Genomic DNA, 22,346 nt, shown 5'->3' with positions numbered 1-22,346 from the left:
ATCTCCTGACCTTGTGATCCGCCCACCTCGGCCTCCCAAAGTGCTGGGATTACAGGCGTGAGCCACCACGCCCGGCCTATTTTCCCCCTTATTTTAGCAGAGCATATAGCCACCCAGAAAAAAGACTGCATTTCTGAGCTTCCCTTGCAGCTAGGTGAGGCCATGAGACAAAGTTCTGGCTAATGAGATGTAAAGGGAAGTGATATGTGTAACCTCTTGGTCATGCTCTGGGAAAGCAGCGTATGCCCTCTGCCTTCCTCTTTCTCTCCCTTTCCCCTAGCTAGAACATGGATGTGGTGAGGATCAGCCTTCCTCAATCAAGAGGATGAGGGCAACATTCTAAGGATGGTAGAGTTTTGTGATGAAGGAGCCTGGGTCCCTGAATGCTCTCGTGGAATAGAGCTGCCCTAACTGTCCAGGACTTAGCCCCTCCATCTTGTTTAAGCTCCGGTCATTTTTGGTTCTTGTTAAAGCAAACCAACCAATATCCTAACAGATACACCATGCTTCCTAGCCAATGTGATTTTACAAGCTAGTATCTACTACGTAGTCTCTTCCATTTCTAATATTCTGTTGAGGTCCTTTGGACTGATGCATTTAACATTCAGGCCTTCAATTCCCATGACCCCTTGACCTTTGCATGTCTTTTAAGTCCCCTCATTTCTTTGATGTGGCTGAAGGCAATAGTCCAGATATACCATATCACTATACAGGGCCACAGCTCTCTTCTCCCCTGAAAACCAAAGGCTATGATTTACAGTACCAAAGAATCACAACCTCACTTTGCAAAAATTCCAATTAGAAAACATTCACATTAGAAATATATTCTGCCCCGGGGCTCATGCCTGTAATCCCAGCACTTTGGGAGGCCGGCGGGTGGATCACGAGGTCAGGAGATCGAGACCATCCTGGCTAACATGATTAAACCCCGTCTCTACTAAAAATACAAAAAATTAGCTGGGCGTGGTGGCGGGCGCCTGTAGTCCCAGCTACTCAGGAGGCTGAGGCAGGAGAATGGCGTGAACCTGCGAGGTGGAGCTTGCAGTGAGCCGAGATGTGCCACTGCACTCCAGCCTGGGTGACAGAGTGAGACTCGGTCTCAAAAAAAAAAAAAAAAAAAAAAAAAAGAAAAAAAGAAATATATTCTGCCCCTAGATTTCCTTTTAAAATAAAGAGCTTTCCTATTCCACATAAATCCTTCCCCAAAATTCTGTTTGTAAGCAGCTTCCCTGGCACATTATTTTAGACATTGGGAACTTATTTCCTTCTAAGCCTAAAACGAGCTTTCTGCCCACAACTTTCACAAGTTTGGTTTTAGGACTACAGAGAACCATTCTGGTAAAAGTGCCTACACCTGAAATTATTTGGCTCCAAATTGGTTCCTCTGATCGTCACCACATCTCACTGCCTTCTTTGCTTCTTTGTGCCTCTAGCTTCATTTGCATTCTTTTTTGTCCCTCCCTGAAGCTGGCAACATGCTCTCCCTCCTACTATCAGTTCTGAATATTAGACTGATGTTCTGAACTTTTTTTCCAAGGATCACCAACAAAGATATTTAAGCTGGTATTAACACTTGTGGCAGTTTCTAAGAAACATCCTCCTGACAGAACATTCTTATTTGTGGGACCACTGGGGCTGCAGCATTGACTGGAGCAAACTGGGATGGGTTTGGGTTTTTCTTTTTTGCTGGTGCTGCTGCTGCCAAAGCAACATAATAACAGAACTAAGAAAAAAGGAAGTGAAAGCCAAGATTTCAACTTTCTCTGTCATTAGCCTTTATGAATCACACTGTAGCATCTGTGTTTTCCCGTTACCATTGCTGATCTATATCTTTTGCCTAAGGGAGAACGCTTCCCGGAAGGTGAAGGGGAACATTAAGCTTGATCGTGAGTTTGCTCAGAAGTATATGCTGCAGTCCTGACTCACCGTGGCCCAGAGCCAGGAGCTGGGTCACAGGAAGCACTAACTGGCCTTTCTCCCTTGAAGACTCATGATGCCTTTGCATGGGTGGGGAAGGAGCCACTTTTGTGGTCTGAGGAAAGCAAGACGTTTCAGCTCGTTAGGGAACAGACTGGTGTCTTAAGAACCTCAGAATGCAAGAGGAAGAGGCGGTTTTAGACCCCTCCTCATGTCAGAGATGGGACAAAAGTTGAGAAGGGGAAAGGGATCTTCCCAAGGTTATACTGCTAGAAAGGTAAGAAGGACCAGACTTTTGGTCAGAATATGCATATTTAGATATTTCTTTTGTGACAGAGTTGAGGATGAGCATAAGTAAAGAATCAAGGAAGTTCTGTGAGTGTTGATGTAGGAGAGCTAGCTCGGAGCATAGAAGAAGATGGTGATGAGGAAGTATGTGGTTAGGATATCTCCAGCCTTATCCTAGAAAGAAAGTACTCCCTGATTTATACCAGGCAAGCAAAGCTTAGTGAAAACCATCTCCACTCTCCTAGAGAGCTTCTGATCTGCAGTTTGATCTTGCAAATAGGCCTATCCCCCAGGAAGAATACTGATCAGTAGAACCTAACAAACTACTTTCTAGTATAACTCAACCAACAGTATTTAACGATGGGGTCAGTTTTCTCAGGAGCTGTTCAGCCCTGGTGAGGACAATAGCAAGGGTCTAGACTTGCAGGGCAAAGCATAGATAGACCGAGGCATGAAAAGTTTCTGTGGTCTTGCAGTTGTAATCTTATAAGGGTAGCTGGCCCTATCCCCTAGTTCCCAAAGCAATGAAGGAGAGGGTTATGAAGTTACCTAAAAGCAGCAGCTTTTGGTCTCAGCTCCCAGGATACCTTTCTCTTTAGTCCTGGCCTTTGCACGTATCTTGTCACCCTAACATTACCATGGTGTGAATCTGGACTCCCATGGAAGGTTCTTCTGTTGGTGATATCTATGTTCCCATTCTCTTATCTTACTTAGTTCTCAAAACCTTCCTTGAATCCAAGTTCCTACTGCTTTACTTTAGTTACCCCCAATTCTAACTTGGGATCTTTTTGGTCTTACTCATGACACTATGCAGCCAAACAACACCAAATTAAATCCATCTTCCTCTCTGTATTCAATGTGCTGAATGGCAACCACATACCCATCTAATCACAAACACTAGGCACTCTCTTCTAGTGGGGCAACCCGTTTAAAGTAGACATTTTTCTATACCTGAGGATCAGCGTCTTTCTCCGGCATGGGACCAAAGTGATTGAGTATCCGATTCTTTAGGGATGATTTGAGTGAATGAAACCACAATGACGCTTGCTGATAGACACAGTTATGTAATCCCATGAGCTCAGCACAATCCTCTCCCTGAACCTGAAAGTATCAAAGTGGAAGTGAAACATTCTATACCCTCTCCATCATTCCCGGAGTCACTTTTGACACCTGACTCGCTTTGAGCATCCATTCTGCCTTTTTATGGGAAGGCTCACCCATCCAGCTTTCTCCTGTGCTTGATGTGAAATTCCCCTTAGTGAAGTGCTGGACAGTGTGTAGATACTGCTGAGCATGGAGGAAGGAGAAGGGCTCAGCTGGTAGATTAGCTGAAACAGCAAAACATGCAGAAAACCAGAGATTCAAACCAGCCTGAGTGGAGGCATGTGGTTAAATCAGGTTATGCTGGTCCATGCCTTTGCCCTTTTCATTTTTACATCTGTTTTCCCATTGCTAGCTGGAAAACACACAGGAGTATGTCAGTCTTAGCATGTAACTATCTTGGTCAAACACATTTACTTAGTCATCAGATATTTATTAATCTACCATGTAACAAATGTAAATATAAATGAACACAGGATTATTTACCTCTTCTTGCACCCATTAGCTCAGAAAACCAAGGATTAACTAGATGTGTCATCTTTCTGCCTTATGGGATGATGGATTATTGGGAAGGGCTCTTAGCCAGGTTACGTACTTTAAAATACAAATGCATGTGTGGATCTATAATTGTCTCAAAAGAAAAAAGTTTAAAATATACATAAATCGATGGATAAAATATATACATATATATAGACCCACCCCAGATCTATTCCTTGGTATCTTTGACAAAGACTTAACTCCCAAGCTGAATGAGCCCCAGGGTTGATCTAGGATAGCATTTCTTACACATGAATGCAACTCAGTAGCTAAGCAGAACCAGGACAATAGGTGCCCTCACTGCCGTACTGCAACTGGATAGCAATCCAGCAGCATTCAATGCTGCTGCAGCAATTTGGTGTGAAACCCCAAGGCCCTCAAGGGTTCTGAGAAATCCTTTCGCAATTATCTTTGTGTACCAAGTTACGAGGATAGCCTGGCTTTGGGATTCTTGGCACTGGCCACCCTCACCTTTTGGTCTTCAATGTATTCAATGTCGGCTGTGTTGTAGCCATCCCGCTGGCTCTGATGGAGCACCCTGAAGCGCCTCTTTCCTATGCTGTCAACCACTGAGCGGCCATCGGCAAAGAATTGAACATTTCTGATCTCTAGGATGCAGCCATATTCTGCAAACCTGTTTATTGAGAATGGAGTCGAGAGAATAGATCCTTGATGAGTTCTGTTTCCCTGGCCTGGCACCCAGCCATTTCTGTAACCCCATGCTGTGGCTTAAGGGACTTCTGCCTATTTTCCTGTCCCTGGGTTATAGTTTCAAGTATACAACAGGCAGGGCCTGTGTGAAGAAAAACAAATCATAATGTGTTTGTGTAACTGCTACCATTTATTGAGCACATACTATGTGCCGTGCCAGTGCTATGGTTTGAATGTTTGTCTCTACAATCCATTTTGAAATTTAATTGCTATTGTAGTATTATTAAGAGGTGGGACATTTAAGAGGTGATTAGGCCTCCACCCTCATGAGTGCATTAATGCTGATATGGTGAAAGTAGAGTAGGGTTGTTATTAATACAAAAGGGCAAGTTTGACCCCCTTCTTTCTCTCTCTCTGTTGCCCTTCTGCTATGCCCTTCCACTATGTTATGACAAAGGAAGAAGGCCCTTGCCAGATGCCAGCACATTGATCTTGGACTTCCCAGCCTCCAGAACCATGAGAAATAAATTTCGATTGTTCATAAATTATTAGTCTGTGGCATTCTGTTACAGTAGCACAAAATGGACTAAGGAAGCCAGGAACTGTGCTCAGCATTTTATGTACATTATTAACTCACCAATCTTCCCAGCAAACCCAACGAGGTAGGTACTATTATTGTACCCACTTTACAGATAAGGAAACTGGGATACAGAGAGGTTAAATAGCTTGCTCAAACTCAAACTTGCTCCAAGGTTGCAACTAGATAATGAACACAGGCAGTTTGACTCCAAGGCCCACATTCTTATAAGTTTTATAACATATACCACTTGTTTAACCAAATATTAATTCTAGAGTTCTTTAAATAGACAGCCTCTCACATGGTAAACTAACCACCAAAGGGACCATGATCCTCACAAATGCTTATATTCTTCAGTTGGCTAACCTCATGAGCTAGGCCTCCCCATCTCCTAGGAGTACCCCAAAGTAAAAGAGAAATCCCTCATTACACAACCTCTTTTTGCTCGCATGGCTCCTTACTTACCCTTTGACAGGATCTCCAAGGCACATGCCAAACTGTCTCGTGCCTGTCTCAATGCATCTACGAATCATCAGGCGGTAACAAGGCTCAAAGATGTGCAGGGGACAAGGAACGGTGGGATAGGCCATAGTACACACGAAAATAGGCACATTCTTATTAAGGCTGTCAGAGAGAGCAAATGACAGGGATCTCAAAGCAATCGGACAGAACACAAAAATGCTGGTCAAATGTTAGCATGTGATACCCCTGGGGGAAGGCAAAGAGACACCAGTTTGTTTTTTGACGGTGTCACTTGCCAAAGATACATCAAGTTTTGATGGCTAATAGAAAAATATTGAAATGCAATTGATAGTGTGGGCTGAGTTCCATTATCCGATGCAGAGGTTAGCCTAAGGTCTAAGAAATTAAAATTGGCATTCTACACATTTTAATTTGGCTGAAAAAGTTCTCTAGCACCTTAATATTGTGGGTGACAGCTATAACTCATATTTTGTCTTTCTTTCTTTCACGCTCTCTACTCAAAACAATCTCTTCAGGTGTTTTTCAGGCTGCATGGGGAAGGCTGCTGATGATATAAGTGGACTCAGCTCTCCAGAAGGGTGGTGGGAAATTCTATGTAAGGTCCCTAGGGCATCTCAAATTTGCAAGGACCCCAAAGAATCTGCAAAGTAGGCACAGCTGAAAGGAGGAAGGACCAAGAGATAGGCAAGAGTAATCCAGCCCAGTGATGCTCAAATGCTTCTTTGCATCAGAATCACCAGGGGCTCTTAAATCAAGATGACTTGGACACCACATTACCAGAGATACTGATGCATTAGCTCTGGAATTGGAACCCAAGGGTCTGCCTTTCTCTTTCTTCTTCTCCTTTTTTTTTTTTTTTTTTTTTTTAGCATAATCTTACTCTGTCACCCAGGCTGGAGTGCAATGGTGCAATCTTGGCTCACAGCAACCTCTGCCTCCTGGGTTCCAGCAATTCTCTTGCCTCAGCCTCCCGAGTAGCTGGGATTACAGGTGCATGGCACCACGCCTGGCTAATTTTTGTAATTTTATTAGAGACGGGGTTTCACCATGTTGGCCAGGCTGGTATTGAACTCCTGACCTCAAGCAATCCACCCGCCTCTGCCTCCCAAAGTACTACGATTACAGGCATGAGCCACCATGCCCGGCCCTGCCTTTCAATAACTACTCCCAGAGAGTCACACACACAACCTGTTGGGGAACCAAAACAGAGCCAGCTCCTCTGGGATCCTTGTCTTCTTATTTGTCTAGTAAATTCAACACAGGAACATCTGAACCTAAACCTATCAAGAAATACAAGACCAACTGCCCAAATCTCAAAAGGATCAAGTTTAGGATTCATTTACATAGAAAGTCCTAATACATCTCAGTATTTGTTAATAAGACCTTAAATGAGATTTGAGATGAGGGCTCAAGAGGCTCAATGCTAATTTACAGATCAGAAATAAAGATAAAGATCCCCTGAGTAGTTCCAATGTAAATTAGTGAGAAAAAAAATGATTTCTAGTTTCTGAGAAAAACATATTCAAAGTGAGGAGTGCATTCAAACAAGTCACTGGCAGAGTTTACGAATGTTCTCTACACAGTGGGCATGAAACCAGAACCATTTTTGCTGTCAGGAACCTTGCCTCTGGAATGCTGTTAGGATTCTACTGCGGATCGGGGGAGGGGAGGGCAGAAGCAAGACAGGCAGAAATTAGTGATTGCCTCCTGCTTTTTCTGCGAAGGGAGCTGTTCTCACAGCTAGGCGGAGGGCTGAGAGCCTCACTGACACCTCTGACCCTCCCCTTCACCTTTCACATTACCTATGCACGGCAGAGAAAGCACTTAACAAGTATTAGTATTATTACCATTAATTAAGTGCTTACTATGCACAAGGTCATTTGGTTTTCATAAGAAGTTCATGAGGTGGCCAGGCATGGTGGCTCACGCCTGTAATCCTAGCACTTTGGGAGATCCAAGTGGGAGGATCATTTGAGGTCAGGAGTTCAAGACCAGCCTGTCCAACATGGTGAAGCCCTGTCTCCATTAAAAAATACAAAAATTAGCTGGGCATGGTGGTGCATGCCTGTAATCTCAGCTACTTGGGTGGCTGAGGCAGGAGAATCGCTTGAACCCAGAAGGCGGAGGTTGCAGTGAGCCAAGATCACACCACTGCACTCCAGCCTGGGTGACAGAGTGAGGCTCAATCTCAAAAAATAAGTCCATGAAGTAAGAACTCAAATTATTAAATTATTCTCAAGCTACAGATAAGGAAACTAAGGCCCAGAAAGGTTAAGTGACCTGCCTAGGGTTGTGAAGTAGACTCACTTTGAGGTAGAACTGGGTCTTAAGCCTGGTTCTGGTTGACACCAAAGTTCTTAACTTCATAGCAACTCCTTATGTATCTGAAAACAATCTTTTGGCCATTTCGTTAAGTTCCCCTGATTAAGCTACTCCAATTTACTCTCGCCAACAAATACCCTGTTACTGGGGGCAGGGTGTACCCTCATCACTGGTTTCGCTTATGCTTCTTCAGTGGTATGCTGGTATGTTTAACAACTGGCTCTCTGGGTGCAGGGGAAGCCCTGGTTTGTAGCACTTGCCAATTTCCATGGTGTAAATACTCTCACCATAGCCAATTTCAAGCAGCTGGCAGGACATCACTAAGTCGGAAGCTGGGAACTAATGTGCACATTCAGCTCTCATGAGCTGGTATGAGGGAAACAAAACAGAAATATGCATATACATACTTAGAAAGTTCTTCCATTTCCTCTTCGTAAAGCTTCCTTCGTTCCTTCAGTTCTTCTGGAAGGAATTTAGCTATGAGCTCCTCCATTATTACATTTTTGCTGTATTTTCTTGATGCCAAGCACTATATGGGGGGAGGCAATTAGATAATATGCAGTTAGGTAATACGCAGTCATCAGCAAAACACTTCTGATGTAATCACTGGACAAGTCACATGACCCACATATTGGAGTAGTCTGGACCCACAAATCAGCAGATGATACCATCATAATATATGTATTTTCTGGATGTTAGTTTCATTTAAAAAACCACACATGCAATTGATTATCTTTATAATTAGAATAAAAATATTTTAACAAGGGGGTAAAACCTGCATTGAAGTTTTAAAACTCTCACAATTTTCCTGAAATACTAAAATCAAGATCATGTTCTTGTCCAAAAAGTGGTGTGGGGGGAATCCTTCCCTTTCCATTTCCTGTTGATCGTGTTTACAAGCACACAGAAATGGTCTCCATCTGGGATATGCTCAAAGTTAGTGGCCAAAAGGTTCAGGGAACTAAAAAGCATTTTTCAATCACTGATCCTTTCCTGCCCTGTCCCACTCCCAGCCTAACCCAATGCTTGGGCTTCTGGATATTGCCAAATCTACCTATTTTTTCTCTTTTAATTTTAGTTTTAAAAAACACAAACAGCTAAATATTGATTTGTCTATTTGCCTTTCTAATATACCATCTAGGTATCATTGAGATTAAAAGTCATGATTTCAAGAACTGGACTCAGGCTCAATTGTCACTGTTACTCTTCTCCCAAACACCTCTGACCGATGCACACCCAGGGATGTTTAAGTAGTGGGTATTTAACGGTGTGAATCAAACAACTGATGTTAAAACATCTGCGGAGAATTGCTTGCTATGGAAACTACCCCTACAGTCCCAGCAAGGAGAGCGCCTGAGTATAAAACTGTTGGCTTCAAACAATTTTGTTCCTTTCTCAGTATGGGCTGTGTCTCTATTCTGCAGTGAACATGATTGGAATATTTAATCCTATGTAAAATAGTGCAAGTGTGACCCTATGTGAATACACAGAGATAGATGAGAATATCTTCTAGACCCCAAGTCCTGAACCGTATAGCATCTGTCTCCAGGATGCCTTATCTGCCACTGTCACTGCCATTGCCTGGCTATGGGAAAATCAACTGCACTTCCCAGTCCCAGTTTTGGGGGATAAGCAGTGATTGAGGAGGTAGTCGGTCCAAAAAGTAGGTGACTCCTCTGCTGATGCTAAAACAAAAAGCCAGAAAAGGCACATACTAAAATGTTAACTAACAGTGATTTTCTCTAGGTACTGAGCATATGGGTAGATTTTTCTTCTTTCCACTTAATCTGAATTTTCCAGTGTTACAACAACACAGATGTATTATTTAAGTATAAGGATTATGGACTTCTCACCTACAATCAGGCCTGCAAATCCTACAACTTTTATCTAGGGAAAGGTATGACATTGGCCCTCATCCCAATCCCAACACATACCCTGAGGGCTACCAGCGATGATTATTTCACTCTATTCCCTTAATTTAAATACTGGGGTGATGGTAAAGCTCAACATGTGACTTCTCTTGACCTGTAGTCACCTAGAGATAGCCTTGCATCTCCAACCTCTCCTCAGGAATGACAGGGGTCAAGGAATATTAACACCAATCATAAAATGTGGCACATAAGTCCCTGAGGGAGGGAAAACAAGATGGATTCTCAGGTCTTCTTTTTCTATAGGAAATTCCTTCAGGTTCACTTGAAAAACAAAGGTGGGAGTCTGTGTGATTAGTTTTAGAGAACCTGGAAGTCCTAAAGGGCTGCTGTCTGCTAAATTGGCTTACTGCAAAAGCTCTAGGGCTTCCAGGTACAGTGGCTCCTGAGGGGTTGGACAAGGATCACTCTGAAGTTCTGTGAGGTTCTCCTGGGGCCTTTGGAGCTGTTATCTTCAAGCCACAGAATAAACATTGATGATAAGGGAACATCAGGGCTTACCTAGTCCAATCCTAGAGGGGACAAAAGATTTACTCAAGATCACAGTATATCAGGTGCCATGATGAGATCAGAACCAGGATCCAAGTTTATCATCTATTTAACACTTTTGTTTCCAACACAAATTGATTTCCCTACTTACACCACATAAAAAACTGCATGTTGCCTCATTTTCCTGAAGGACTTTATGGAGATGGGAACAGTGGCTATAAGACAGGAGAAATAGGCTGGGCACGGTGGCTCACGCCTGTAATCCCAGTACTTTGGGAGACTGAGGTGGGTGGATCACCTGAAGTCAGGAGTTCGAGACCAGCCTGACCAATATGGTGAAACCCCATTTCTACTAAAAATACAAAACTTAGACCAGGCGCGGTGGCTCACGTCTGTAATCCCAGTACTTTGGGAGGCCGAGGCAGGCGGATCACGAGGTCAGGAGATCGAGACCAGCCTGGCTAACACGGTGAAACCCCATCTCCACTAAAAATACAAAAAAATTAGCCAGGCATGGTGGCAGGCGCCTGTAGTCCCAGTTACTTGGGAGACTGAGGCAGGAGAATGGCGTGAACCCGGGAGGGGGAGTTTGCAGTGAGCGAAGATTGCGCCACTGCACTCCAGCCTGGGTGACAGAGCAAGACTCTGTTTCAAAAAAAAAAAAATTAGCTGAGCGTGGTGGCATGTGCCTGTAATCCCAGCTCCTTGGGAGGCTGAGGCAGGAGAATTGCTGGAACCCAGGAGGTGGAGGTTGCAGTGACCCGAGATCGCGCCACTGCACTCCAGCCTGGGTGACAGAGTGGAGACTCCATCTAAAAAAAAAAAAAGAAGACAGGAGAAATAGATGGTTTGAGGGAGTAATGTGCCCTACCACAGTGCAGTGGCTTGGGGTCCAGTTGAACACTGTCTTAGTGCCCAATTCCAAATAAGCTAAACCTAACAAGAAAGAAATACTGATTTAAACCAAACAAAGAAATATTGATTTACCTGTGAAAGACCGTCTTTGCACAATGGACACTTGGCGTTGTGATCTAGGCATCTTTCTAGGCATTTTAAGCAAAAAGTATGCCCACAAGGTGTTGTGACTGGCTCATAGAATAATCTGAAATTTAGGAATCAAAATGGAAGAAAACTTCAGTAAGACCAAAAATAAAAGAGCAACTCAAAGCTAAGGTTTTAAAGCATTATTTAGACTATTTTAGGGTGGGGGAGGAGTTCTTTTTTAAAAGTCGCTATTGTTGCACTTCAGATAAACATTTGCCTTTCGTTTTTGAGCTGGATTAAAATACATTTATTAAAGTTTAGGGCATAGCTAGATCATTTTGTAACATCAATTCTAGTCTATCTCTTCTGGGGAATTCAGATTTTTTGCCCTGTCTGGTCCAAGAAAAATAGAGATTAATGCACAGTGTCTGGATAAAATTCTATTCTGAAAATATTAGCCAACCTGTTCACCTGAGTATATGTAAACACACACAGACACACACAGACACGCAGACACACACACTCTCTCTCTCTTACACATTTACCCACTTAAGCACTTTACATCATATTACCATGGAAAAAAACTTTGTTTGCTAACCTTGATTCCTCTTTTCGTCTAAGCAATGTCAATGCCTGAAGGATATCAAAACTGTACCTCTAACAAACATAACTGCCTTTTATATAGATAGATAATTTTCATAGGGGGAGAATAGTATTGTTAGTGTGCTTACTGATATAGACCAGATATGGATCTATATTGATGCATATACACATATACATACATTTACATGTGTACATACATATGTATACATACATATACTTCAATTTGGTACTATTTTAATTGCTTGGGGAGAGTAGGATATTTTCAAAGCAATGTGGGAATCCTTTTATAAAGCTGTTCTGTACCTTCAGAAATTCATGGATTTGCTTTGCTTAAAAAAAGGCTCACCTGCAGCGAGATCAGTGAGTGAGGGTAGTTGAAGATGACCGTTGAGGAGTGGGGCTTGCATTCACCAAGAGGAGAAGCACAGGAAGAATGGAAAGACCCCTCCCTGCCTGACCAGCCTATTTTCACCTCACAAGAGTGTTCAGTGGAAAGTCAGAGGCTGCCAGCTGTACGGCTCCCTCGTGTGGCCAGGAGGTGCACCAGCAGCCTGGCCAGCACTGCCAGGCTGAGTAGAAGAATCAACATGCCAGCTGAAAAGTACTTGTGAAGAAATTGAACCCACTAACTAGAATGAACCTGAGGTCCAGAAAGGTGGAAGTTACTTGTCTAAGTGTGCACAGCCAACTGTTGACAGATGAGAGTCTATCCAACTTCCACTTCCAGTCATGTGCCTTTTCTATTACAAGGATAATTCTCAACCATTGCTGTGCATCAGAATCACCTGGACAGCTTTATCTTTAAACTGCTTTATTGGTGCAAAATTGATATATAATAAATGGAACAGACTTAAAGTGTACAATTTGATAAGTTCTGACATATGTACACACTTATGAAACCATCGCCACGATCAAGATAGGAAACATACCCATCACTCCCAAATGTTTCCTCTCGCCCCTTTGTAAGCCCTCCTTCCTGCCTCCCCAAATCACCTGGGGAGCTTATGGAAACTCTAGATGCCCACTACAGCATTTACAGAGATTCAGATCAGTAGACCCAGTGTACAGGACAGGCATCAAGACTTTTTTTAAAGCCTCCTGGTGATTTTAATGTACAGCCAAGGTTGAGGATCACTGTGTTACACAAATCCCATTAATCTCTGCATAGGCAAACTTTCTGTATTGGTCTTCAAATATCAGTTACGTGTGGAGCAAAAAAAAAAAAAAAAAAAACAAAAAACATACATCGTGAAGCTCCACTGGCTAAAGTTCCAGATTCAGCACGTCAAGGGGACTAGAAAAAATGGGATATTTTTAACAAGCCAATGGAGGTCTGGAGTAGGAGAGAGACTTTTCATATATTCATCTTTTTGGTACTTTTTGAATTTTTTGATTCTGTTTAAAAAGTAGTTAATTTGTTTAACAAATTAATTAAAATTAATAAATTTTAGTTATCCAATTGGCCAAAAAGCAAAGTTATTTTTTTAAAAAAACTATTTACTATGGAGGTCTCCGTGCACTAAGGCAAGAACAAAATATGAGAACTGGAAAGGAAAAAATCAAATCTGTCATTATTCACAAATGATATGGTGAACTTAGAAAAATCTAAAAGAATCTACAAATGATTATTAGAATAAGAATAGAATTAACAAAGTTACTAGATAAATACACACACACACATACAATTATACTTCTATATACCAGCAATAGACATTAGAAATGTTATCATCTTAAAGATAACATTTACAACTACTTTTAAAAATCAAGTGTCCAGGAAGAAATCTAACAACAGTTATAGGAGACCTCTTTTGGAAAAAGCTACAAACTCCTCATTGAAAGAAAGTAAACAGCTAAGTCCCAATAAAAAACCTCAATGGGTTATTTCATTTGTTTATTTTTGTAGAACTTGACAAGTTGATTTCTAAACTTTATAAGGAAAAGCAAAGGGCCAAGATACATCTGAAGAGCAATGATGTGGGAGGACTCACTCTACCAGATAACAGAACATATAAAGCTGTGGTGATTAAAACCGTATATGACTAGCACAAGGACAAACAGACTCAGGGAATAGAATAGGAAGCCCAGAAACAGATCCAGATGTGGATTCTTGATTTATGACAAATGTGTCACTTCAAAGCAGATGGGGGAAAGATTTTCAGTACATAAATAGCCTTCTCAATAAATGGTATTAGGAGAGTTGGCTATCTATAGGGGGAAATGAAATTGGATCATCTCTCATATCATTCGCAAAAACCAATTCCATGTGGGCTGTAAAAATAAATGTGAAAAGCAAAACAATAAAACATTCAGAAGATGAAATAGCCAGGCACAGTGGCTGGCACCTCTAATCCCAGCTACTTGTTGGGGGGTGCTGAGGTAAGAGGATCGCCTGAGACAAGGAGTTTGACACCCCATGTCTTAAATAAATTAGTCAAATAAAAGAAAATAAAGATAAAAGAGGAGAATATCTTTATGACCTGAAGGTAAAAAAATGAATTATGACACAAACCCTGCCTATAAATGAAAAGATGGATAATTTTGACTGTATTAAAATGAAGCGCTTTTGGCTGAGTGCAGTGGCTCACACCTGTAATCCCAGCACTGTGAGGCCGAGGTGGGCGGATCATCTGGGGTCAGGAGTTCAAGACCAGCCTGGCCAACATGGCAAAACCCCACAGACTGTGGTGGCGCGTGCCTGTGATCCTAGCTACGGGGGAGGCTGAGACAGGAGAATCGCTTGAACCCAGGAGGTGGAGGTTGCAGTGGGCCGAGATTGCACCACTGCACTCCAGCCTGGACGACAAAGTGAGACTCCATCTCAAAATAAAAAAGAAGAGGAAACGCTTTTAAGTTCATCAAAAATGTCATTAAGAGGGCAAAAAGGCAAGCCAGAGTAGGAGAAAGTATCTGCAACACATAACGACTAGCAAAGAACTTGTATCTAGAGCATACATAGAGCCCCTAGAAGTCAATAAGAAAAAGAGAAGGAAGCCAACAGAAAATGAACAAACACTTATATGCACCAGCAGATGTAAACAATGTTTATAGCAATGTTGCCCATGATATCCCCTAACTAGATGCAACCCAAACATCCATCCATAAGAGAACTGGTGGATTCATACAATGGAATATTATACAATAATGAAAATGAACAAACTTCACCTACATGCAATAACATGGATAAATCCTAATACTGAGTAACACAAGCCAGATTGAAAGAATAAATTCTGGATAATTCAGTTTATGCAAAGCTTTTACGTAGGCAAAACTAGATTGCATCACCTAGATATGCATATACGGGTAGTAAAGCTATAAAGAGAAACAGGATAAAAGTCAAGATAGTGGTTGGGGTAGGGAGGATACCTACCTCCCTAGGGGTATCCTCTATGATTGGGAAGAGGCATATGGGCAGCTTCTTGGGTCCTGGCAATGTTTTACTTCTTGAACTGAGAGGGGTTACATAAGTATCTTCTCTACAATATTTTGTTAAGAGAACATATTTATATTTTATGCACTTTTCCACTGTGTGTATTTCACAATTTAAAATATTTTTCAAAAGTGTGATTTGGAACCACTGCTGTGATCTAATTATCAGAGCAGCCAAACCAAAATATCTCATTTCCTTGGTAACTTAGTCCTGTGAATCTGAATGCCTTATATTATTCGATGGTACTAATGATGATGATTGATGAATCTGTATCTACAACTAATATGCAAAACTGTTTTTCCTGAGAATTTCCCAATTGGGCCTATTATTCATTTAAGAATGTAACCTAATGCAATCTATCTAAAATAACGAAGATATAGCTGGCTAATTAATTGCAATAAATACTGACATTTAGTGAACAGATGAATAAAACACACACAAAAGGACACAGCAATCTCTTAGCAAAAGCTGTGATTAAAATGCCCCTGACTGAGTAGTAGCAAACACAAATGCGGCCACAGATGCTGCATAATTATTGCTTTGAAATAGTTCAAGGTTCAGATGCTTAGAATACATTACACTTTTCAATACTCAATTCATTTCTATATTTAGGGCTACTCTGCTGCTCTGCACGGCCTGACTAAAATGACTGGAACAGATGGAATCTATTTCTCTGGCTATATTTCTTGGTGTGTCAATACTGAACTTTGTATACTAAGAGGTGGTAATTATGATTAGCTTCATTATACTATTGAGAAAATTTAAACCCAGACAGGTTAAAATAACTTGCTTAAGATCACACAGCTAGCTGGTAAGTAGCAGGGCTTTGGGATGTGAGGTCAGATCTGACTCCCAAGCCCATCCTTCTTCCTCACTCTATGATGTGACAGCAACTATGTGCATGTATTTCTGCATCCAAATAGACGTCATCCGTCTACATGTAGATGCACACACTCATATGCACACTTTTCTCCCTCCCTCTCTCCTCTGTCCCTCCTTCTGAGAAAGAGAGAGACAGACGGAGAGAGAGAGAACTTGATTAGAATTCTTTTTATTTACCACTTTAGGTAACGATTTCAGAAAACACGTCCAAGAGATATTTATAAATCAGAGCAGAGCCAGATTTTCACACAAAAAACATTTTACATTGTTACGTGATGGAGTAAACAATAGCAATAATAAATGCTTTCAGTTTGATGTCAGCCCGGATAAAATGTTTGGCTTGTCTGGAAATAGCTATCTTTTCCCACCAGTTACATCCTTGTATTGTGTTCTTTTGCTATCAAATGAGAGCAGAGGAAAGGAGGGAGGGGAGAAGGAGAGGGAGAAATAGGGAAAGAGGGAGGAAGAGAGAGTGACAGTGTGTGTGTGTATGAGAGAGAGAGAGAGAGAGAGAGAGAGAGAGAGAGAGAGAGAGAGAGAGAGAGAGAGAGATTGAATGAGAGTGAACTGACAGGATCCTTAACACCCAGCTACTTGAGTAGCTAAAACTAGGTTAAATATAAAGCTTCTTGTTAGAATTGACAAAGAGGTTACTGGGCCATTAGATAACTGGTTCAAATATCAAACATTCTTACTGCATATCTCAAAATGTCCTTGTCACCCCAAAAGTTCTGCTCCACAGCAGCCCCAGAGGTGGCCCCCAACAGCTAAGGTATCCACACGAGGCAAATATCAAAGGAGCACTTGCGACCACTAAGGATTGAGGGGCAGAGTTCTGAAGGGTTGAAGTTAGTGGGTAACTTCCCTCAACAGAGCTCTCCCAGTTCAGCAAGGGAGACTTGGAGATTGGAATGGTCCTCACTTACACACCTCGGATTATTGTTCCACTCACTCTTTCCACCCTTTTCCCTGTAGAACTTACAACCTGCTCCTCCTAATTTTCTCTCTAGAATCTGTGTATACAAATTCACACTCTAACTTGTTTTTCTACAAATGCAGCTCCACGAAACTGGATTTCATACTAAAATCTTGCACAAATAGTACAAATGTCTAATTTCATGACCTCCACAGATTGTTTCAGACTATCTTTACTCCCAGACACTCTCCCACAAGCACACATGAGGGTAACAAGAGAACCAATCATATTCCTAACACCAAGAAAGAGAAGAAAAATACTGCAGAGGTGGAATCAAAAGCTTTTTCAATGCTAACATAATTCAAGCTGAAGCATGTGTATGAAATAGCCTCTGTCCACATCCGATGTCTAACTTACAGACAAACCCTGTTGGAAAGGGAACTACATGCTTCTGACCGATGGCTGCAGTTTTCAGAACCTCAAAATCCAGAGTTCTTTCTAGATTTAGTAGGTTTCTTATCACCATCAAGCAGCGAGAGGCCAGCTATAACTTAGCAGCTTATGCAATGGCTACTCCAGGCACAGAGGGTTTTTGTTTTGTTTTGCTTTGTTTTGTTTTGAAGTCTCACTTAGAACGGAGGGGCAGGATAAGAGAAATGGTGGCTTTTAAATTTCGAGTGAGCCAACTAGAAGGGGGTCTTATCCTCTTGGTGTTTATTTCTTGGACCAAATTGGGAGACCTCCTTCAAAGCCCCCTGTTGAGTTCAAGGACAAACAAGATGAAAGGGAGAAAGCAGAGGAACAAAAGAACTTACACCTCAGGATTCTTAGTTTTCAGAGAAAACACAAACAGGATGAGTCTGTATGTTTGATTTCTTGTCCCCTGGATGTTGGGGGGAGTGTTAAGGATACGCACAACAAAGACCTGGTCCCTGAGCAGGCTAAGTCAATCTACTCCACAGCTCACATCATGGGCTTAGAGTCACAACGGTATTACCTACAGGAGCCCATTGCTCTGCCTGGAAGTAGGATTTCTCTATCTTCTACTTTGGCTTTGCCAGAACCCACCTGCCATTCTATCGTGAGGGAGTGAGGGAAGTAGTGAAAGAAACCTGCTCATTTAGCCCCTCCCACCCTAGCCCACTCCACCCACACCAACTCCTGACATCATGTGAGGCTTGCTTTGAGTGCTTCAATATTCCACCTGCTGAGTAGGTCTGCCAAAGCTTATGAGCAAATCTGGCATCCAAAATTTTTTTTTAAGAGAAAGAAGGTCCACATTTCAGGTAATGGCTATGTTACTCATTTTTAGTCATCCGACAACAGTCATTCAGAATACAAATGCAGGTGATCAATATGAGAAGCATATGTGCCCATTAAAGGGCACATATCTGAGCAGTTTCTGCTGGCTGGATCCCACCATGTAGTGTATGAAAATACTTTTTTAGGGCCAGGCACAGTGGTTCACGCCTGTAATCCCAGCACTTTGGAAGGCCAGGGTGGGTGGATCACCTGAGTTAGGAGTTCAGGACCAGCCTGACCAACACGGTGAAACCTCATTTCTACTAAAAATACAAAAATTTGCCAGGCAGGAGGCTGAATTGCCTGAACCGGGAGGTGGAGGACGCAGTGAGATGAAATCACACCACTGCACTCCAGCCCGGGTGACAAAGTGAGACTGTCTCAAAACCAAAATTAATTTAACTTAATTTTTAAAAATTAAATAAAAAGACTTTTTGTTATATTTTCTCTTGGGTCGATCATCTTAAAATAAAAAAAGAAATTATTTTTCCGTAAGTTATTGGGGTACCAGAGGTATCTGGTTACATGAGTAAGTTCTTTAGTGGTGATTTCTGAGATTTTGGTGTGCCATCACCCGAGCAGTATACACCGCACCATGTTTGTAGTCTTTTATCCCTCACCCTCCTCCCACTTTTCCTCCCAAGTCCCCAAAGTCCATTGTATCATTCTTATGCCTTTGCATCCTTATAGCTTAGCTCCCACATATCAGTGAGAACATACAATGTTTTGTTTTCCATTCCTGAGTTACATCACTTAGAATAATCTCCAATCTCATCCAGGTCACTGCAAATGCTGTTAATTTATTCCTCTTTATGGCTGCATAGTATTTCATTGTATATATATACCAGAGTTTCTTTATCCACTCGTTGATTGATGAGCATTTGGGTTGGTTCCACGATTTTGCAATTGTGAATTGTGTTGCCATAAACATGCATGTGCAAGTATCTTTTTTGAATAATGGTTTATTTTTCTCTGGGTAGATACCCAGTGGGATTGCTGCGTCAAATGGCAGTTCTACTTTTAGTTCTTTAAGCAATCTCCACACTGTTTTCCATAGTGGCTGTACTAGTTTACATTCCCACTAGCAGTATGGAAGTGTTCTCTGCTCACCACATCCACGCCAACATCTACTGTTTTTTGAGTTTTTTATTATGGTCATTCTTGCAGGAGCAAGGTGGTATCTCAATGTGGTTTTGATTTACATTTCCCTGCTCATTAGTGATGCTGAGCATTTTTTTATGTTTGTTGGCCATTTGTGTATCTTCTTTTGAGAACTGTCTATTCATATCATTAGCCCACTTTTTGATGGGATTGTTTTTTTCTTACTAAGTTTGTTGTAGATTCTGGATATTAGTCCTTTGTCAGATGTATAGATTCTGAAGATTTTCTCCCACTCTGTGGGTTGTCTGTTTACTCTGCTGACTGTTCCTTTTGCTGTGCAAAAGCTCTTTAGTTTAATTAGGTCCCAGCTATTTATCTTTGTTTTCATTGCATTTGCTTTTTGGTTCTTGGTCATGAAATCCTTGCCTAAGCCAATGTCTGGAAGGGTTTTTCCAATGTTATCTTCTGGAGTTTTTATAGTTTCAGGTCTTAGGCTTAAGTCCTTAATCCATCTTGAGTTGATTTTGTATAAAGAGATGAGGATCCAGTTTCATTCTCCTACATGTGGCTAGCCAATTATCCCAGCACCATTTGTTGAAAAGGGTGTCCTTTCCCCACTTTGTGCTTTTGTTTGCTTTGTTGAAGATCAGTTGGCTGTAAGTATTTGGGTTTATTTCTGGGTTCTCTATTTTGTTCCATTGGTCTATGTGCCTATTTTTACAACAGTACCATGCTGTTTTGGTGACTATGGCCTTATAGTATAGTTTGAAATCAGATAGTGTGATGCCTCCAGATTTGTTCTTTTTGCTTAGTCTTGCTTTGGCTATGCAAGCTCTTTTTTGGTTCCATATGAATTTCAGAATTGTTTTCTTCTAATTCTATGAAGAATGATGGTGGTATTCTGATAGGGATTGCATTGAATTTGTAGATTGCTTTTGGCAGCATGGTCGATTTCACAATATTGATTCTACCCATGAGCATGGGATGTGTTTCCATTTGTTTGTGTCATCTCTGATTTCTTTCGGCAGTGTTTTGTAGTTTTTTTTGTTTTGCTTTGTTTTTTTGACGCAGTATCCCTGTCGCCTGGGCTGGAGTGCAGTGGTGCAATCTCTGCTCACTGCAAACTCCGCCTCCCGGGTTCACGCCATTCTCCTGCATCAGCCTCCCAAGTAGCTGGGACTACAGGCACCCGCCACCAGGCCCAGCTAATTTTTTGTATTTTTAGTAGAGATGGGGTTTCATCATGTTAGCCAGGATGGTCTCAATCTCCTGACCTCATGATCCACCCGCCTCGGCCTCCCAAAGTGCTGGGATTACACGCATGAGCCACTGTGCCTGGCTTGTGTTTTGTAGTTTTCCTGTAGAGGTCTTTCGACTCCATGGTTAGGTAAGTATTTTATTTTTTACAGCTATTGTAAAGGGGATGCTTGATTTGACTCTCTGCTTGGTCGCTGTTGGTGTATAGAAGAGCTCCTGATTTGTGTACATTAATCTTGTATCCAGAAACTTTACTGAATTCTTTTATCAGTTCTAGGAGCTTTCTAGAGGAGTCCTTAGGGTTTTCAAGGTAAACAATCATATCATCGGCAAACAGTGACAGTTTGACTTCCTCTTTACTGACTTGGATCCCTTTATTTCTTTCTCTTGTCTGATTGCTCTGGCTAGGACTTTCAGTACTCTGTTGAAAAAGAGTGGTGAGAGTGGGCATCCTTGTCTTGTTCCAGTTCTCAGAGGGAATGCTTTCAACTTTTTGCCGTTCAGTATTATGTTGGTTGTGGGTCTATCACAGATGACTTTTATTACATTAAGGTATGTCCCTTGTATGCTGATTTTGCTGAGAGTTTTAATCATAAAGGGATGCTAGATTTTGTTGAAGGCTTTTTCTGCATCTATTGAGATGATCATGTGATTTTTGTTTTGATTTCTGTTTATGTGGTTTATCACATTTACTGACTTGCATGTTAAACCATCCCTGCATTCCTGGTATGAAACCCACTTGATCATGGTGGATTATCTTTTTTTTTTTTTTTTTTTTTTTTGAGATGAAGTCTCATACTGTCGCCCAGGCTGGAGTGCAGTGGTGTGATCTCAGTTCACTGCAAGTTCCACCTCCCAGGTTCACGCCATTCTCCTGCCTCAGCCCTTCTACTACCTGGGACTACAGATGCCCGCCACCACGCCCAGCTAACTTTTTTTGTATTTTTAGTAGAGACCAGGTTTCACCTTGTTGGCCAGGATGATCTTGCTCTCCTGACCTTGTGATCCACCCACCTTGGCCCAAAGAGCTGGGATTACAGGCGTGAGCCACTGCACCCAGCCCAGATTATCTTTTTAATATGTTGTTGGATTTGGTTAGCTAGTATTTTGTTAAGGATTTTAGCATCTGAGTTCATCAAGGATATCAGTCTGTGGTTTTCTTTTTTTGGTTGTCCTTTCCTGGTTTTGGTATTAGGGTGATACTGGCTTCATAGAATGAATTAGGGAGGGTTCCTTCTCTATCTTGTGGAATAGTGTCAAAAAGATTGTTACCAATTCTTCTTTGAATGTCTGGTAGAATTCTGCTGTTAATCCGTCTGGTCCTGGACTTTTTTTTTTTGCTAGCAATTTTTAAGTTACCATTTCAACCTTGCTGCTTGTTACTGGTCTATTCAGGGTATCTCATCCTTCTTGATTTAAGCTAGGAGGGTTGTATTTTTCCAGGAATTTATCATTCTCTTCTAGGTTTTCTAGTTTATGTGCATAAAAGTGTTCATAGTAGCCTTCACTAATCTTTTGTATTTCAGTGGTGTCGTTGTAGTATCTCCTGTTTCATTTCTAAGTGAGGTTATTTGAATTTTC

General features: G+C 41.6%; 1 protein-coding gene across 2 annotated transcripts in view; it reads right to left on the bottom strand.

Moving 5' to 3' along the window:
* LONRF3 (LON peptidase N-terminal domain and ring finger 3) overlaps positions 1-22,346 on the bottom strand; it is a 51,009-nt gene that overhangs the window by 5,604 nt on the left and 23,059 nt on the right. The window contains exons 7-11 of one of the 2 annotated variants that reach the window (XM_077989515.1): positions 11,281-11,395; positions 8,284-8,405; positions 5,537-5,695; positions 4,315-4,477; positions 3,157-3,306 (exon numbers count right to left, since the gene is read on the bottom strand). In XM_077989515.1, the coding sequence (XP_077845641.1) occupies positions 3,157-3,306; positions 4,315-4,477; positions 5,537-5,695; positions 8,284-8,405; positions 11,281-11,395 (709 nt within the window). Of the gene's footprint in view, positions 1-3,156; positions 3,307-4,314; positions 4,478-5,536; positions 5,696-6,077; positions 6,448-7,736; positions 8,406-11,280; positions 11,396-22,346 lie in introns of those variants that run through there. The other variant, XM_077989516.1, reaches the window with a different exon arrangement.

The sequence above is a fragment of the Macaca mulatta genome, chromosome X, assembly GCF_049350105.2.
Source record: "Macaca mulatta isolate MMU2019108-1 chromosome X, T2T-MMU8v2.0, whole genome shotgun sequence".
NCBI classification, from domain to species: Eukaryota; Metazoa; Chordata; class Mammalia; order Primates; family Cercopithecidae; genus Macaca; species Macaca mulatta.
This window is presented reverse-complemented; position numbering and strand designations above follow the sequence as displayed.